This window comes from Euphorbia lathyris, chromosome 3, assembly GCF_963576675.1.
Source record: "Euphorbia lathyris chromosome 3, ddEupLath1.1, whole genome shotgun sequence".
Lineage (NCBI taxonomy): Eukaryota > Viridiplantae > Streptophyta > Magnoliopsida > Malpighiales > Euphorbiaceae > Euphorbia > Euphorbia lathyris.
In genome coordinates, this window is record NC_088912.1 from 80006398 (window position 1) to 80025408 (window position 19011).

The following is a 19011-nucleotide window of genomic DNA, read 5'->3' on the forward strand; positions in this document are numbered from 1 at the left end:
TATGACATCACGTTCTATATATAGGGTGTTAGGGATAGTTCTAGTAGTTAGTTAGAATGTACGCCTTAGCTCCTCTAGAGGATAGGTGTCAACCTTAAAATGGTGGATCTCCACTATAATAAGGACATTTTGCATTGTTGAAAATTTTTCTCTTTTGATTCTAAGCGTAGAATTAGGGAATTATTCCGGTGTGATTTCAAAAATCCCCCCCATTAGTCCACGTGTCTTTACAGTTTGTTCAAGACCTGACCGTATTAAATCAGGAAAATTCTTCGCTCTTCGGGTGGTAAGCTCATTGGATAAATCCTTGCTATAGCCTCCATCGCCCCATCGACATTCAAATCGACTCCCTCCCCACCACCCCTTCTTCGCTCTTCTCTCAACTGATCTCACCAAACTGAAGCTCCTCCTTTTAATCGATAAACAACTAACCAAACTTTCCTCTATTCCAGAATATCTGCATACTCAAATAAATGTTCTACATTCGACAACTAATCTAAAAACCCCTTAATGTCTAATTCACACATAAAAGAAGGCAAGTCTACATTGAGCTTAAAAGCATCATCCCTATCAAAGTTACCCGCATATGCATTTCTAGCATACTCAACATCACCATATGGATTTCTCCAAACCAACCCAACATTTCCATCATTATCATAACTGATCAACATTCCCAACATCATTAGCATAATCATCACTATCACTTTCGTCATTATATACTAGCACAAAGTTAGGTATTCTTACCTTATGTAGCATTAGGATGCTTTGATGTTCGTTTGGCGGCACCAGATTCCTCCTCGATGAGCGGTGGTTGTTTGGGTTGTGGAATCAGAATATCCTCGTTTCTTCTATGGTGACCTCCCAAGGGTTGTTGGATGGTGTTTTAGACTTCTATCTAAAATCTCTCCAAACTTGCTCTCCTTTCCTCGGCAAACACTCAATGTTGCTCTTTCATTTCGACTCTAAATTCATCCATCTTTTTTTATACTGTGCTTCCATTTCTTCTCGTGGTAATCTCAGTTGAACCATTGCCGAAGAAGTCTCGTGTTAGGAAAACGATTGGCTTTGATACCAACTGACATAGATCGTGATGATAATGGAGGTTTTGATTGTAAACCAACAAAGATAATACTCTTTTCTATCTTAACTAGAATGAAATAGTCATATTCAAAGTATGAACCTTAGCTCCAATGGAGAAAATAAGTTTTGAATGATGAAGAGTTATCTTCCTTACAAAAACATTAGGTTTATATACCTTGAGAACCATAGGTGAGAAAAGACCTAATACCCCATTTTGTACTACTAACATCATCTAAACAATAGGGGTAAATTGGCTTATAATAATATAATGGAAAAGTAGAAATCAAAGCTAAGTGGCAAAACATCAAATACATAACAACAAATAAATAATTACCAGGTGTGCAGGGATGGCATGTCAGGTTCTGCAACTTGCTGGCGAAGTAATTTCACACGGCATGTGACTTAAGGGACACATTGTGTGGGCTCCAATTCATCCTAAATTGGAGTTGGCTAAGAACATGTCATACGATGTGTTAAAATAGGGACACATGTGAATTAGCCCAAAAGAAGCAGAAACTTCCCAAAATTCCCACACGATGGAGAGGTCACATGTCATGTGACCTTCCTTCCCCTGTTTTGGAGCTCTTTTGACTTCTCAAGCTTTCCCTGGTTCCTTCATGTTGATGCCCTCATCACTTCCATTTTAGCTTTCAAATTTAGACTTAAGCAATATGTCTCTCTCACGAGGCTGATGTCTGGTAGAACATGCGATATGATTTTGAAGTTTTGCAAGCTTGATGGTCTATTCCAATGCATCCAATTTCTCTTAAAATTATGCCATTACAATCGTGTTTATGTTTGTAGCCTCCTTAATAGTTCTGATATTGTAGAGGAATTGTTTGGTGATTATGTCTATAAACTCTTTGTTACGAGATCAAGTGAGACCAAAAACTCATCGATATGCCTATCAAAGTCAGAGGTGATTTAGAAGAGTCCATGAGAATATCCACTAGCATCTATGAGGGTTCTGGGTTTTACGTCAAAATGTGAAGATGATGGATTGATAGTTTTCTCAATGTGATCCATAAATGTGTTTTTGTTCGATCCATCCTCACTACAATAGTTTGATACGAGTAAATTTGAGTACTATGTTCTAGCATTAGCTGAGGTTCCCTTAGTGCCCGATATAAGACATAAAATACGATCGAAGAAGGGCCTGTCAACCCCACTCTGATGGTAAAGTTAGCAGAGTATATGAAGGGGAGTTAAAGTAATTTAATATGAATTACAAAGAATGTTTTTTATGTGTATCTTGGCTATGTGACATCACGTTCTATATAAAGGGTTCATGTGGGTAGTTTTGGTAGCTAGTTAGAATGCACACCATAGATTCTCTTGAGGACATGAGTCAACCTCCGAATAGTGAATGTCCGCTGTATGAGGATTGTTTGTGTAACAATCCGGTCCGGAGTGGGTGGCACTGGAGTATAAGGCCCTAAGGGATGGCGATGGGGGCATGAATTAACTAAATCCCACATAGAAAATGGAAAGGGAGTGATTGGGTCTTATTAGTAAGTTGTGAATCTAATACATGCAGACGCGTTTTAAAAACCGTGAGGCCCAAGGTGTTGGATTTGGACCAAATCAGGCAATATCTACATGGTATTGGACCACAATTGGTATCGGAGCCGACTCTCCACGTATGATGTGTGGTTCGGGGACGAACCAGGCGAAAGATGGTGGGCCTGTAACAACCTGGTCCGGAGTGGGTGGCGCTGGGGTAGAAGGCATGAGCAAGGAGCGGCCCTAAGGGATGGCGGTGGGGGCATGAATGAACTGAATCCCACATCGGAAATGGAGAGGGAGTAACTGGGGCTTATTAGTAAGGTGTGAATCCAATACATGCAGACGCATTTTAAAAACCGTGAGGCCCAAGGTGCTGGATTTGGACTAAAGAGGACAATATCTACATGGTATTGAATCAGGGTGTCACAATTTGCATCGTAGAAAAACAGTCTCCTTTGATTTTAGGCGTAAAAGCAGGTACCTATTTCGGAGTGATTTCAAAAATCCCATTATTAGTTCATGTGTCCTGGCAATTTATTCATTGAGGTCTAAGTTGATCCGAAAGTTCTTTTTACAACACTCATCTTTGCTTTTATTAATGGAGACAGTATACAACTACACCTACCCGCATGGTATCATATATGATTATATTCCCAGGTACAATTTGTTGTAAATCTAGGTTATATATGCTTGCTAATTTGTACACTATTCTTTAATTTGAGATGATAGGAAAGGCTGGTTTTCATATTTGAAATGGTGTATAATTTTTTTCGGTTTTTTTTATCAGATTATATGATTGGTCTCCTAAACTTTAGAGATGTTTTATTAATGCTATAAACTTGTTTACAATAACTTATTGAATTTCTAATTTGCTCAAAGTGACATATTGAGTCCCTGAAGTAGTTAGAATAATCTATTAGCTTCTGGATTTACTTAAAGTGATACACGTTTTAGCTTGTGTAAATCTCTCATTAAACAAGTTTATTAATAAGACATTTCAAATTCAATGGGCAATTAGATAATCTAGATAAGTTGATGTGGTTATTAGAAGAAAAATTACCACGAAGATTAACATATTTTAGGCCTCGTTTGGTACTCTGTAATGCAATGTAATGTAATCAAAGTTGTAATATAATGGAATGTAATATTGATTCCATTACAATGTTTGGTTGGTAAATTTTAAAAAATTTGGTGAAAGATAATTACTATTGCAATACTCATGTTTACTTCGTTAAATGTAGTTAGAAACTTCAATTATTCTTAAATTTTCATATGCATGAGAACATCATCCATATATGATGGTTAAAAACTTGTTAATTTTTGTTCGCTTTTCTCGTTTTTTGCGTTTTCACGTTTTTTCTGTTTTTTTTGCATTTTTCGTGCTTTCACGTCTTTTCCATTTTTCCTTCCCACATTTTCACGTCTTCCCCATTTTTTGCGTTTTTTTCTCATTTTCTCATTTTTTCGTTTTTCGTATTTCATGTTTTTCACATTTTTTCATTTTTTCTGTTTTTTGTGTTTTTCCGTTTTAACATTTTCCGTGTTCTTCACATTTTTCCTGTTTTTCTCATTTTATGTTTTACCATTTAATAAGAATTGTGGATAATAAATATAAATAATAAAAATATATATCAGGGCGTCGTAATGAGGATTCATGCCTATTTTTTATGTAATCCCCATTACATAAATTTTTAAAGAAAAATTGAATGATGTAATTGTGATTCTATTACGACAAAAACAATGACTAATTCAAACATGGTAATGAGCCTCCATTATAATGGACATTCCATTACACGTTCATTGCAGTGTACCAGTGCCGGAGCTAGGATTTCAAATCTGGGAGGGCTAATTTCAGTCTACGGGTTGATTAATTTTCTAGAATCCAGCCCGTTAGGGCCGACAAATTTTTTTTAGCCTCCAGCATGATAAAACTGTTTCATTTTAATGTGTTGATTAAAAAATTAAAAGTGTCTTAACGTGAAACGTTTAGGCATATTTAATTTTTTTATAAGTTTAACTCTAATTTCCGAAATTAAAACCTCTAAACAAATATATTATTATTTATCAATTGAATATTTACATTGATATTTTTTTTGATGAAAACTTAATTACCATAAATCAAATTCTAGAAGCATCCTTATAAATACATTCCCACATAGAAGACGAAGAATCCTCAATGAAAACTAATGGAGAATTAAAGTTCCGAGCCCATTTACATTGATATTTTGATTAAAGGTAAAAATTAAAATTAATTAATAATGATGATAAAAAAGATAATTAAATTATGTAATAATATTGATATTTTAATTTAAGAAAAAAATTATAATTAGATAAAATTAATGATGAAAAAATAATAAAATTTAATATTCAAATTTAAGATTTAAAGGAAAAAATTATAATTGGATAAAAACACATTTTGAGATTTAAGGAAAAAAAAAGTGATTAAGGTAAAATGAAAAAAGAAAAAATGATTTAAGGGAAAATAAAAAAAAAAAAAAAATATTAGTGATTAAGGGCAAAATGAAAAAAGAAAAAGGGATTAAAGGGAAAACTACGAGGATGAGGAGGTTCGAACTGAAGGAAAATCAAAATTAGTGATTAATACAAAATGAAAAAAGAAAAGCGGATTTAAAGGAAAAATATGAGGATGAGGAGGTTTGAACTCAGGACACCTTAAAATGTGTAAAAGCCTTACATGCGAGTAAGACCGTCTGTACTATCTTAATTCAATGTTTGATGTTTACATTATATGTTACAAGTAGTAGTTTAGTTTTCTTGGGGGCTACTCGGGACAGAAGTACTATTCCTCAGGGGTGGTGCCGGAGACCGGAGGGGCTCCAGCCCCCCGGGCTCCGGGCTGTCTCCGCCCCTGCAGTGTACCAAAAGGATCCCTGATATAATTAGGCCCAATCAAAATATTTATTAATCAATTGAATTATGTATAGAAATATGCTAAGAGAGTCCGTGTTTTTAATATAATCATGGCCTCTAGTCTAGGTAAATAAAATAAGAAGAATATACTATAACCTAATTCGAATTAGGAGACAACCAGGGATTACTATGAAATTGCTCGGTAATTTCCTAATTTCCAAATTAAAGAGGCAATTTTCAATTTAGATTTTTTTTTATCAAAATTTTCAATTTAGATTGATTTCTCTCATAAATAAGAAAGATCCGATCCTCTTTTAAACAGGATGTTTAGAGGCTTATATAAAGGGCTCTCAATAAACTAAAATTATTGATTTCATGTTTTTTTTAAGGTCCCATTTGGTACGGTGTAATGGACGCCGTAATGGAATACCATTACAATGGAGGTTCATTATTATGTTTGGTTAGTCATATCATTTTTGTCGTAATGGAATCGCCATTACATCATTCAGTTTTTCTTCACAAATTTATGTAATGAGCATTACAAACAAAATAGACATGAATCCTCATTACGATTAGCCATTGTATTTTTTATTACTAACGGCGAAATACGAAAAAAACATGAAAACATAAAAACCGAAAAATGCGAAAATGAGAAAAAACCGAAAACGAGAAAAAATGCAAAAACATGAAAACATGAAAACGAGAAAAAAATATGAAAAATGAGAAAATGGTAAAACGAGAAAAAACACGAAAAATGTGAAAAAACCGAAAACGAGAAAAAATGCAAAAGACGAAAAAACATGAAAACGAGAACAAATATGAAAAACACGAAAATGGTAAAACGAGAAAAAACATGAAAAATATGAAATGAGAAAACGGAAAAAAAAAAACAAAAATGAGAAAAACAACGAAAAATGAGAAAAGAAATTGAAGAAAACATGAAAATCCGAAAAATATAAAAAAAACATGAAAATTGTATTTAACTAATATAAACATACGTATTGTAATAATAATTGCATTTTATGAATTTTATTAAAATTTGCCAACCAAACATAGGGTGTTCGCTATGGTTACTTTGTTTTTTACAAAGTAACCATACTTGGTGTGGTTTTCACCATTGGATAGTAATGTAATCATAATTCCATTACATTACACATTTGATTACATTACAACTTTAATTACATTACATTGCATTACAACGTACCAAACGAATCTGTAATGTAATCCCTATTACATAAATTTGTAAAGAAAATTAAATGATGTAATTGTGATTCCATTACGATAAAAACAATGACTAATCCAAATATGATAATGAGCATCCATTGTAATTGGCATTCCATTACAAGGATGTACCCAAACATAGCCTTAATATAATTAAGCCAATCAAAATATTTATTAATTAATTCAATTATGTATAAGAGAGTATGTGTTTTTAATATAATCATGGCCTCTATCAGAAGGATTTCTCTCATGTTGTGTTGATGCCGCATGTTTTAATGCTGATAGTCGTGCATGGATGGGAGCAGCAGTACGAGATGCAAATGGGCAGTTTGTAATGGGAAGATGGGCGTGTCTGTTATATTGTCCGACAACTCGAGAATGTGAGGTCGAAACTCTATTACAGGCGATGCAATGACTAGAAGCTGATGGAATAAGGAAAATGGTTTTCGAATCTGATGCTAAACAAGTGATTGATGCAATAAATTCTAGTTCTGTTGATGATTCTGAATTTGGGGATAAAATTATTCAAATACGATCGATTCTCGTTTATCCACTTGCCCTTCTTTTTTTAATTTATTACCGAGTTATGTTTCTGATTCATTGTTACAATTTTGCCATGATTTGGCTCATTGATTCATGTTTCTTTTGATTCAAAAAAATATAATCATGGCCTCTAATCAAGACTATATAACCTAATTCGAATTAGGAGACAGCCAGGATTATTATGAAATTTCTTGGTGATTTCTTAATTTCCTAATTAAAGAGGAAATTTTCAATTCCAATTGATTTCTCTCATAAATAAGAAAGATCCGATCCTCTTCTAAACAGGATTTTTAGAGGCTTATATAAAGCAATAAACTAAAATTATTGATTTCTTAAATTCTGTCAAGACTGAGTTGAGCATCTCTGATAAAGATGATGGTATCCTGAGGAATTTTAAAGGAATTTAAGGAATTTTCACGAATTTGTCTTGGCGTTAGTTCTTTTTTTTTATATCATTTGTTTATGAAATTAACAACGTTTGATCAAAGAAAACACAATTTAACCAAATGTTTCACACACAGCAATCTTTCAAATTTATTTAAAAATTGAAATAGTGAACCCTAAGTTCATCAGTTTATATTAAATCATTTAATTTTAATTTAAAAAAACCCCAGCAAATTTGTTTATAAGAAAAAAAAAATCAGAATCAATATAGATTATTAATAGATTCAATTTTTTTATCACGGGATTCTAAATTGATAGTTAAACGTAATAATAATTTTTATATTAATTTTTAACGGAGTGCATCTTAGAATCAATATAGATTTATTTATTTATTTGGAAAAATTTCAACTAAATTTGAGTATTTTTGTTTATTTTAAATTTGGATTTTTAATGAACTTTTTAAGACTATTTTCTTTATTTTATAAATATTGTGCTGTCCTGAATTTTGTACTATGATTTACTGTATAAAAAAACTATCGATCTAAATGACGTTTACGTGTAACAAAATTGAACGGAGGAAAGTTGGGTATAGGGAAGAAAAATGTGGGTATTAGGATGTTTTAATAAAATAAAATAAAATAAAGTGTATTAATTAGGTGACATCTAATGTCACATGTACTACACCTACCTATACCTTAATAACTCACCACACCTGTGTTACTATATTTATTATTATTATTATTTGGTACTCTGTATTTTTTTTAATTCTTTAATTATCACATGCACATGCCGACTTGCTTCCCTGATAAAAAAAAAACATTAAATCAATACTTAAATTGGAAGTTTTTATGTTATAAAATATTCAATTATTATTTTTAACAAAAAAAAAAGTTGTTGTAAAAAAAAAAAAAACAGACAAGCTTATATTATTATTATCATCACTTCTGAAACTGTTTTAATAAACAAATATTAAATGACAAAAAGATTATAAAACAGACAAATTTTTAATACGCCATAACAGTTTCAGAAAAAACAAATATTTTATATATTGCAGTTCGAAATTGGAGGGAAAACCTGAGAGGTTGTTTCATTATCTTAAAATTATTAAAACAAAAAACAAACAAACAGAGTTTGTATTATAATAACGTAAAATACTAATTATAAACTTAACTAATGTTTTAATATTTCTAAATTTAAAAAAAAAGTTAAGTTCCTATCTGTTATTCACAGTGAGGAAATTAAAACAAATTATTTTAATTAATTGTTTCTTTATTGCTATAAAATCTTGAATATTAAAACTGAAATCCAAATCAGAAATTCTCCAATAAATGGGAATCAGAATCAAACGCGCTCTCTCTTTATACAGAAGATTTGATTTGGGACATCATATTCAACTATTCCAGACGTAAGACAAAAGCCCATCTTCTTCCTCGTAGGCTGCGTGTCAATATAAATTAGCTTTCTTTTTTGTAATAATAAAAAAACAGATGCTTTATTCAACACAAAGACACAGACTTAAAACACCACTAAATGCTTGACTGTTTGGTTGATTCCCAGTTCGTCTTCATCATCAATGCGTTTTCCAACTTCTTTCCTTCATAGTAAGTCATCTTCCTTCATAATCAATGCTCTAACTCAACAATTTCTAATTTGGGGGTTTTCTTTTTTCCTTGCTTTCTCTTGGAGCTTTTGGTATTAATTTGAAATTGCTTATATTCATTTCTTAATTAGTTCTATTTTCTGGTATAATAAGCTTTTTTTTGAAATGGGTTTTGATGATTCTTCTATGTGTTTTTCTGGGTATGGAGTTTGTATTAAACTGAAGCTTTTTTTTTTCATTTGTGGCTTAATCTGTGATTAAGCTTAAATTCATGTTGAACTGCCCAAAATCATGTTGTTTAATTTTGATTTTGGTTTTGATCTTGCTCTTAATCACATGTTTCTTAACTGGAATTGAACTTAATTTTCTTCTTAATTTTTGTGTTTCTTGCTACATATTTGTTTAATTCATGCTGTTTCCTTGTTTTACCTGTTCATTGAACTTTTTTTCTTTTGTTTACATGATCTTTATATGTTCTTTATTTTATTGGCCTTACAGATGGAGGATGATGAAGATCAACGGCCTATGATCTGTTTTTTTCTTTCACCGTGGATGCATAATTTTATATGCCATCATGAAAGAAAAGAGAGACATTATTAGGCCTGTTATACTTAAAGTTGGAGTTGCTTTAGCTCTTTCTTTTGCTGGATTTCTTTATTCTCGCTTCAAAAACAAAAGGCCTAAACTTTCTCAGCCTCCTCACTCTCCATTCCCTTCCGGTTTGCTCTTGCTTTCGGTCTGAATTTTCGCACAAGTTTTCGTATAATTATGTTCATTTTGTCTTACATGTGTTCTTAGATCAAGCTGGTAAAGCTCTTGTAGAAGGAAGAACTCCAATGGAGAAAACACCACCCATTTCAAGAAGTGGAGATTCCGTTTCGGTAGACATACATGTAAGTAAAGTACTTCTGCATTTGTCTGTTGCCTCTTTTCTTGTTCGGTTTGTTGGACTGCGCTGTTAGTTCTACTGTTTGAATTCGAGAAACTAAATGATAACTTCTGTGGAGTTGTTAACATGTTGATTAGCACTGTTTATTTGAAGTTCAATTTGGTAACATGTTTGCAATGATTTTAACTTTTGAGATCTAAAGAGTGACTGAATTGTTCTTTCTGCATATTATTGAAATGGAATTATGTATACTTGTGATTCTGTCTAGCAGGAAGACACATTTAGGCCCCGAGTCGCCATCAATAATATTACGGTGGTAGATTCTCCAAACAATAGAAACAATGATGACATAGATGGATACCTCTTGCCGGAATTAAATGACGTTGTGAAGGAATTTGGGACGAGTCCCACCAATGCCTCTATTTGTTTGAAGAAGGAACTAGAAACATCAATGTCAGATTTGGAAACTTGTCAAGCATTTAGAAGTAAGGAAAAAGAGGAATATGAGCAAGAGATTAGACATCTTAAAGACATTGTTGGAGATCTTCAAGAGAGGGAGAAGAGCCTTGAGTTTCAATTGCTGGAATTTTATGGCCTGAAAGAGCAAGAAACTGCTCTGCTAGAGCTGCATAATCGTCTCGAATTAAGCAACATGGAGGTTAAGCTTTTGACTCTCAAGATGGAATCTTTACAGGCAGAAAACCATAAACTACATGAACAAGTGGCTGGTCAGGAAAAACTTGCATCGGAGCTTGATACTGCGAGAGCAAAAATCAAATTGTTGAGGAAGATGTTTAGATCCGAAGCTGAGAAAAATAGGCAACAGATTTTAACCCTTCGAGATAAAGTAATTCGATTGCAAGAGCAAGAAGCTAGTGGTGTTGGTTCAGATATGCAACAAACATTGCAAGAGCAAGAAGCTGCTGGAGTTGGTTCAGATATGCAACAAAAGTTGCAAAAGCTGAAAAAGTTGGAGGCTCAGGTAGAAGATCTAAGCAAGACTAATTTGAAATTGCAGCACGAGAATTCTGAATTGGTTCGTAAGTGTGAATCCAAACAAGTCCTTGCAAATTCTGTTCTTGAAGATCCAGAGGTAGATACTTAATAAGTCTTATATGTTTATCTTCTTTCAAACATCTTGTTTTTCTGGTTTTTATATTCTGGTTTCGTTTTGTTTCAGACAGAAGCACTTCGAAAGCTTACAAATCAATTACGGGAGGAGAATGAAGAGTTGGAAAAGAAAGTTGACCGACTCCAAGCAGATCGATGTACTGATGTGGAAGAATTAGTCTATCTCCGATGGATAAACGCTTGCTTGAGATATGAATTGCGGAATTTTAAGCCTGGAAATGGTAAAACAGTTGCTAAAGACCTAAGCAGATCCCTCAGTCCCGAGTCAGAGGCGAAAGCAAAACAGCTAATACTTGAATACGCTTATAACGAAGGAACGGAGGAGAAAGGTGTCAACATTATGGATTTTGATTCTGACCGGTGGTCTTCCTCTCACCATTCATATGTTGTAGATTCGGGTGACATTGAGGAGCCTCCGAAAGAAAACAACAACTCGAGCAAAGCTAAGTTCTTTAAAAAGCTAAGAAAACTCATTCGGGGAAAAGAGGCTCAATTTCATCATCAGAACCAAGGGTCATCAGCAGACAGGACTCCAGTAACAGAAGATTTTGATTCTTGGGGTGTGAATTCGGGTATATCAACAGCAACAGATGCTGGAAAAAGTCTGTCTCCGGAGTCATATGGGGTGTCATTTAGACGGTCAGCGGATATCCCGAGATTGAAGATTGGACGGAGATATAGTGATATAGGATTAATACATGATCAAAAGAGAGCATTCTCAGCTAGAATGACAAGTCCTTTTACCTCACCAGAAAATCAAGTTGAGCAAGGGTGGTATGCCAGGGAAAAATCTGAACTGAAGAAGTTTGCTGAAGTTCTGAAGGGATCAGAGAGCAAAACATCAAAATCGCACCGGAAATCGACATCTTTGGGCTCATTAATGGGTGTTAAGAGTTCAACTTCAGAATAAACTTACCTGTTTATAGATACCATAGAAACTAATTAATTCGGACTAGATAGAAGAAGATATGTGAATTGATGATAAATAATGGGGTTCAAGTTACTACAAGCTTTTAATTAGCCACAGGATGATCTCATCTCATCTGCTGTTAAAAACACTGTAATTGTGTCAATTTCAAATATAACGCTCTCCACTCAAGCATGAATCTCATTATTTTCCTTCTATTTGAATGACATGTTATCACACATTAATAACAAATTAAAGAGACGGATGACATCGTGTGTGTCCCATAATAATAAATCTAAATATTTATGTAATCTTTGGATTAACAATTTAACCATGTTCATCCAAAAGTATAACTTAAAATATATTTAATAAAATCTTAACCCGCTAGTATCATGTTGCTTTGTGCAATGTTTATTACAATCACGTGTAATATTTTGTTTCACGTTTTTTTTTAAATCTCATGTGGTTTTATTAGCTATCTTTAATTACTCTATTAAAAATGACATTATGTTCATAAGACCGTAGATTAGGAGGTGCAACAAGTTCAATAGAATAGGGTTACAAAATTTGAAGGTCTTAATTTAATTTAATTTTTACTTGGGCCAGTCCCTTTCTTTGGTTCATATAAAAAATGAATGATTGGGAAAAGAAACAATTACAAAACTAGCACATTTTAAGGGGTTAGTTTTCATTTCTAACACACTTTCAAAATCTCACCAAAACTAACACATTTCATTAACTAAATTCCAACCTTACCCTCATCTCTAACCTTTTTATAACGTTGTCTTCCCCCCATTTTTCCCTTTTCGTCCCGCTCTCTCTCTCTCTCTCTCTCTCTGTCTGTCTCTCTCTCTCTAAAGAACGGGATCAATTTACAGGCAACGATCAACAATCAATCCAACCCACAGTGTGTGCTTCAAGATTTTATACACAATCAAGTAAGTTTTTCATTTATTTACAACATTTAAAGCTTCGTCCTATTCATGGTTGATGTATCATTTTGTTTCTCTAAAACCTAATGTATATCGTTAATGTCGTCTATTCATGCTATTACTGTTCGTGCGAAACCCTAAAATGAGTGACATTGTTGTAAGAAGATACTGATTTGGAACTTCAATCTGCGATTTTACCGACAGTGTCGATATTTGTCGATACAAGATGCATATCGACATACAGAGATGTGTGATCGACAAAGCACATAGCACATCTCTGTATGTCGATATGTGTTTTATGTCCCTTTTCCATTCTAAATCATAAAATTCAAACACAAAGCACATAAAACATATATAAGAACCATATTTTTATATATTAAAATAAGGAAAAAAATACATAAAACATAAAAAAACACAGTAAAACATAATATAAAAACACAAAACAATAACAAAAAACAAAAGAAACAAACACAGAACAACTAATATAAGTACGTAAACATTAAAAAAAAAACACAATTATTGGTACTCATGACCCATTAACGCCTCAGCGTAGTCCTTCTTGGACTTCTCCAAGTCCCTCTTGAGGCGCCTTACTGTCCTCCTCAGCCGCCTGTTTTGGGCCATGACTGACTCCAGAAGGTCAGACATTTCTTCTGCAGCCCAAGACATGGTGTGTGCCATGCCCCTCATGAACCTCACGATTTCGTCCGTGTCTCCATCACGGAACGAGAGGATGAAAGCAGCCATGAGTTCTTCGAACTCGGGCAGAGGATGAGGTGGTGGTGGTGGTGGTGGCGACTGTGGTGATCCCGGTGGTGTCGCTGCCATTGTTTTTGGATAAACTTGAGAACTGAAGAGTTTACTAGAATGAATAATAAAGTATGAACAGGTAATGAGTCTATTTATAGATGAAGGAACTGTAATATGCATGGGGAATCTCAACAGACTATAGAGTGATATTCGAAGAAGAGTGACATTCGAAGAAGAGTGAAAGTCAAATTAATCATTACCTGCATTTAATGCTCACTAATAGAGTATTCTAGAAAAACGTCTATTCATATTCTGTCGATATACGCCGATAAGGTTCCGTATCGACATTCATACCGACAATACTTCGCAGATACGTGCCGATAGGTGTCGAAATATTTGCTGTATCGGCATATATCGACGTATTTAATGCTTAGAGTGATAGTCAAAGTGATCATTACATGCATTTAAGGCACCGCTTCCATGTCTCCAAACCGTAACCCACTTAGGAGTCCAAACTCCCAATCCCCAAATCTTAACTCAACACCTCTAACTTTGAAGCAAAGCTCCCTGGGTTTGAGGTCTTCACGTATGATCTCCCTTGTTAAAACGGTATGGCAGAGGACTCCTGCAAATACTGTATTGGTCATTTTCAAGTACTGGCCGAAGCAACTCTTCCTAAATAGATTTAGTTGGTCTGATGTTAACAACCCCTTTATCTGTTCTGCTGCTTGTAGGTTACACCTAACCGTGATGACGCTTTCCGTTCCAAATGCTTTTTTGTATTTATATGCAGATTTCTTCTTGGCTTTCTTCTTCGAAGGACTCATCTCTCTTCCTCTTGTCTACACGATCATGCTGAAAAATGTTGTAGACATATCATCAGGGAACATACAATCAAGCTAATTATAACGTTGAGCTAGAATGAGCTAGCGTATGCTAGAATAAGAGAGTTATCAGTAATAGTTCGTCGAGATGAATGTTCTATCGGCAATATAATGTCGATATGAATGTTCTATCGGCAATATAACGTCGACATGACTGTTCTATCGGCAATATAACGTCGACATGACTATTCTATCGGCAAAATGATCGACGATATGGATGTTCTATCGGCCATTAGGCTGTCTATGACTATGTACTATCTACAATTAGGTTGCCGATGAACATACACATCGACGAATGACTTCCTAACACCAGACGAACCCAGGAAAAACCCTAACACCAGAAGTAGTAAACGAAACGAAATGAGACGAAATGTTCCTTCTCAAACCCAATAAATGTACATCCAATAGAAGATAGAAACGCAAATGTAAAGTCAAGTTATTTACCCTCTTTTTCGTTCTTCCTTCTGAGTTCGATTCGTTGTCTAAGCTTTGTGTTCTCGCCATGTCAACTCCAAGTAACAGAGATTCGCCGGATGAAATGTACAGAATCGCCGGATGAATCGTCGGAAAGTTAGAGAGAGGAATAGAGGGGTGTTAGGTTAGAGTGATGGAAGTTCGAATGTTGAAGAGCGGGAGCGGAGTGTTAGAGATGAGGGCAATGTTGGAAGTTAGTTAGTGAAATGTGTTAGTTTTGGTGAGATTTTGAAAGTGTGTTAAAAATGAAAACTAACCCCTTAAAAGGTGCTAGTTTTGTAATTATCTGTTGGGAAAAGGAAGTGTAATTTTTTTTTTACTCGGCTTCATCACTAATTTAATGTAGAGGCCAATTTAATTTTTTATTTATTTGAAAATTTCACAAACTTCAACAAGACATTGCAAAACCATCACATTTTTTATTATTTTTATATTATATTGGAAATTTCACAAATTTAAATATAAGAAGTTTGCCCATTAAGTAAAAAGAATATTTCCAAAACACCTATACATTTTTTTTGGTAGAAAAGGAAAGCAAAGCAAAGCAAAACAAAACAAGCAACTACACCGGGATTAGCCTAGGAAAGCTAACCCCAATCCTATCCTCTAAAAGAAGAGGAGAAAGAGCGATAGGGGAACGGTAAGGGTAGAAACACCTAACACCCCCTCATGGCCTACCGCCGCCAAGTGATCTGCAACACGGTTCTGCTCCCGGAAAATGTGGCTGAACTCAAGGATATCAAATGAGGGGCTAAGCCTCTTAATAGCTTTAATAAGGTTGCGGCTATGAAGACCCATGGCATGACTACCCAAAATCATATTGATGGCCTCCAAGTTATCTGACTCCACAGAAAGCCTCTTAACACCCAGCCTAATCGTCAGCTGGATCCCAGAGAGAATGCCCCAGAGCTCCGCAGAGAAGGAAGAACCCAAACCCAAATTCTGGGTAAACCCAGAAAGCCAGGCGCCTCCCGCATCCCTAAGAAAACCTCCGGCAGCAATCTTACCATTACTGAGGCAGGAACCACCAGTATTCAGCTTCACAACCCCCTCTCTCGGCCTGCTCCAGCTCACGAGGTGGACATCACTACTCGGGGAAGATCTGGCATGGGACTCACCTTTGAAACTATCAATAATAGAGGAGAGTTTCTTCAAGAAGAACTCAGCTAAGTTAGGCAAAAGCACAACTTGATTATCAAAAATCTCCTCATTCCTCCATTTCCACACTTGATGACAGATAATGGCAAAGAAAATGTCCCCATGCTCCATATAAGACAATAACTTTCCCCTAATACCATCTGAGAACCAGTCGTTCACAGAATGGGACATGAAGGAAGAGAAAGTATGATGAGGGAGAATTTTCTTCCAAACCTTTTCACTCTTAGGGCAATCCCTAAGAGCGTGGCACAACGATTCAACATGGCCTCTACATCTACCGCAAGCTCCAGAGGTCGCCAAATGCCTTCTGTATCTATCTGAGTTAGTAAGTAATCTGTCTTTAACGCCCAGCCACAGGAAGCTCCTCATGCGGTAGGGGATTTTAAGGGACCAAATGGTCTTCCAAATATCCGAGGGATTATCAGTCCTGTTAAGGGAAAAAGCTTCAAAGGCAGATTTGCAAGAATAGACTCCATTGTTAGTCAGCGCCCAGCAATGCTTATCCATGTCTTCCTCTTGATTACTCACCTTCACTCCTCTAATTCTAAGGAGAGTCTCAAGGCTAAAGAAAGAATCAAATTTAGGCCAAACCCAGTCCCCTTCAGAGTCCACCACATCGGCTAACCTCCAGTTTTGGATATCACTAGGCGGGGGGGAAGTGCACACATCCACTAAAGGTTTATCCACAATCCAGGTATCAAACCAGAAGCTTATGGATTTACCATTACCCACATCCAGACCAACCCCCGAGCAAAACTCAGCAAAAACGGCGCTAAGCCCTTTCCAGAGGAAGGAACAATTGATAACTCTCTCTTTCGGGCCCCCAAAGATCTTATCTTTTCGATACTTACCACAAAGAAGGCGAACCCAGAGAGAGGAGGGGCATTGCCACATACGCCAAAGGAGTTTCATTAATAAAACTTTATTATTATCCTTAGCTCTCCTAATGCCCAAACCCCCTGAATCTTTGGGCTGACAAACCTCACTCCAAGGCACCAGGTGGATCTTTCTTCCCTCCGCAGCTTTCCCCCACAGGAACCTTCGGTTAATCTTATCAAGATCATTAAGCACAGGATTCGGAAGCTGACAAGCCTGCATGATGTGGTTGGGAGCAGCGGAATTCACAGATTGAATTAAAGTCACGGAGTTAAGATATTTGTTTTGATTTTTCTAAATTTGTTTTGTAACAAAAAAAAATCACATATACTAATCTATGAAAATGTGAAATCACATAAATTTTATTTGAAATTAACCATAAAATATTTAAAATATTTAGGATCAATTTTTATATTCTAACAGGGCATCAAAAATATTTAAAATAGGTCTGGTGTTTACATATGGCAATTATAATTTTATTATTTTTATTATTTTTTTTGGTAGGAATTAATGCCAAATATTTATATCATTTTAAAGTTAATAAATCAATTATAATCCAACTCAAAAGTTAACGTATAATACAATAATAACTCATTAGCTATTCAATAAAATCATGTACGTTTCTTATCATGTGATTAATGTATTCAAAATCGGATATATTGTCTCGATAGTCACAGAAGTTTGAAATCTATTTCATAAAATTATTGAACTTTATTTTGTTTCAACAAAATTATCAAACTTTTTTTTTATTTCAATAGTAGTTACTTTGATTATTTCAGATAGAAAAATCACTGAAATAGTGACATGATATGTCACGTCCGTGCCCTTAAATTTTATTTATTATACCCCAAACCCTAAGTTATATTAAATTCGTTATAGGATTGGTCGATTAATTGGGTGTTACGGGTATAGTTTTGAGGGTAATTGCATATTTTTATAACAATTATAAGTTTAGGGTAAGTTTTAAAAGAAATTAGATTTTTGGAGGACCAAAAAGACTAATTAACCACTTAATTCAAGGCCTATATATAACCTTATTGAGAATTGAAAATCATTTGGATCAATTCATCCTTTTACATTGTTCTTCCTCCTCCACTCTCTCTCTCCATTCTCCTCCACCTTCCACCACCACCAAAAACAGGGCAGCTCCACTGTTTTGGGTGTTTCCAGAGATCTAACCGTCCAAATGACCTCAAATTTTAACTGGAGACTCTAGACACATAGAAGCAACTTCTGACCGGAGGGATTTTGATTTGGTGGTGTGAGAAGAGAATACGGGCTAGGAAGATTTTGGGACAGATTTAGGGTTTTGTGGTGTTAATCTCAAATTTAGGCTAAGGTAAGTAACTATCAACTAGTTTTTGGTTTGCATGTATAAATATATGTATATTAAGCTATAAATCTCCATGAATTTGTCTCCTAAGGGTTTTCTTAGAAATTATTTGAGTATTGGTTGTTGATTTGAGATTGTGTTCAAGTTTGAAGGAAATGAGTTCACAATGGTAATTTTGAACTATTTTGATGTTGAATTGGTTTTACCTTGATGTTGAATTGGTTCTTCCTAAGAGTTTGATTATTATTTAGTTCAATTTATATTGAATTGGTTTTCTTAAGGGATATTTAGTTCAATTGATGTTGAATTGGTTTTCTTAAGGGTTTAAGTGCTATTTGGGTTCAATTGATGTTGATTTGAATTTCTTTAAGAGTTTTAATGTTATTTTGGTTCAATTAGTGTTCAAATTGGAATTTGGTTCAATTAGTGTTCAATTGGAATTCTTTAAGGGTTTTAATGTTTTTTTGGTTCA

General features: G+C 34.6%; 1 protein-coding gene across 3 annotated transcripts; it reads left to right on the plus strand.

Annotated features, from left to right (window-relative positions):
- Positions 1 to 8983: 8983 nt before the first annotated feature.
- LOC136222992 (protein CHUP1, chloroplastic) lies at positions 8984 to 12324 on the plus strand. Of its 3 annotated transcripts, none has more exons than XM_066010722.1 (5): positions 8984 to 9206; positions 9704 to 9924; positions 10004 to 10098; positions 10363 to 11187; positions 11275 to 12324. In XM_066010722.1, the coding sequence occupies exons 2-5, from the start codon at positions 9780 to 9782 to the stop codon at positions 12133 to 12135; spliced, it is 1926 nt and encodes a 641-aa protein (XP_065866794.1). In that variant the 5' UTR covers positions 8984 to 9206; positions 9704 to 9779; the 3' UTR covers positions 12136 to 12324. The 3 variants fall into 3 exon arrangements, with proteins under 3 accessions (XP_065866794.1, XP_065866797.1, XP_065866796.1); XM_066010725.1 differs by having other exon boundaries at positions 8987 to 9206; positions 10366 to 11187; XM_066010724.1 differs by lacking the exon at positions 8984 to 9206 and adding an exon at positions 9239 to 9297.
- Positions 12325 to 19011: the final 6687 nt, after the last annotated feature.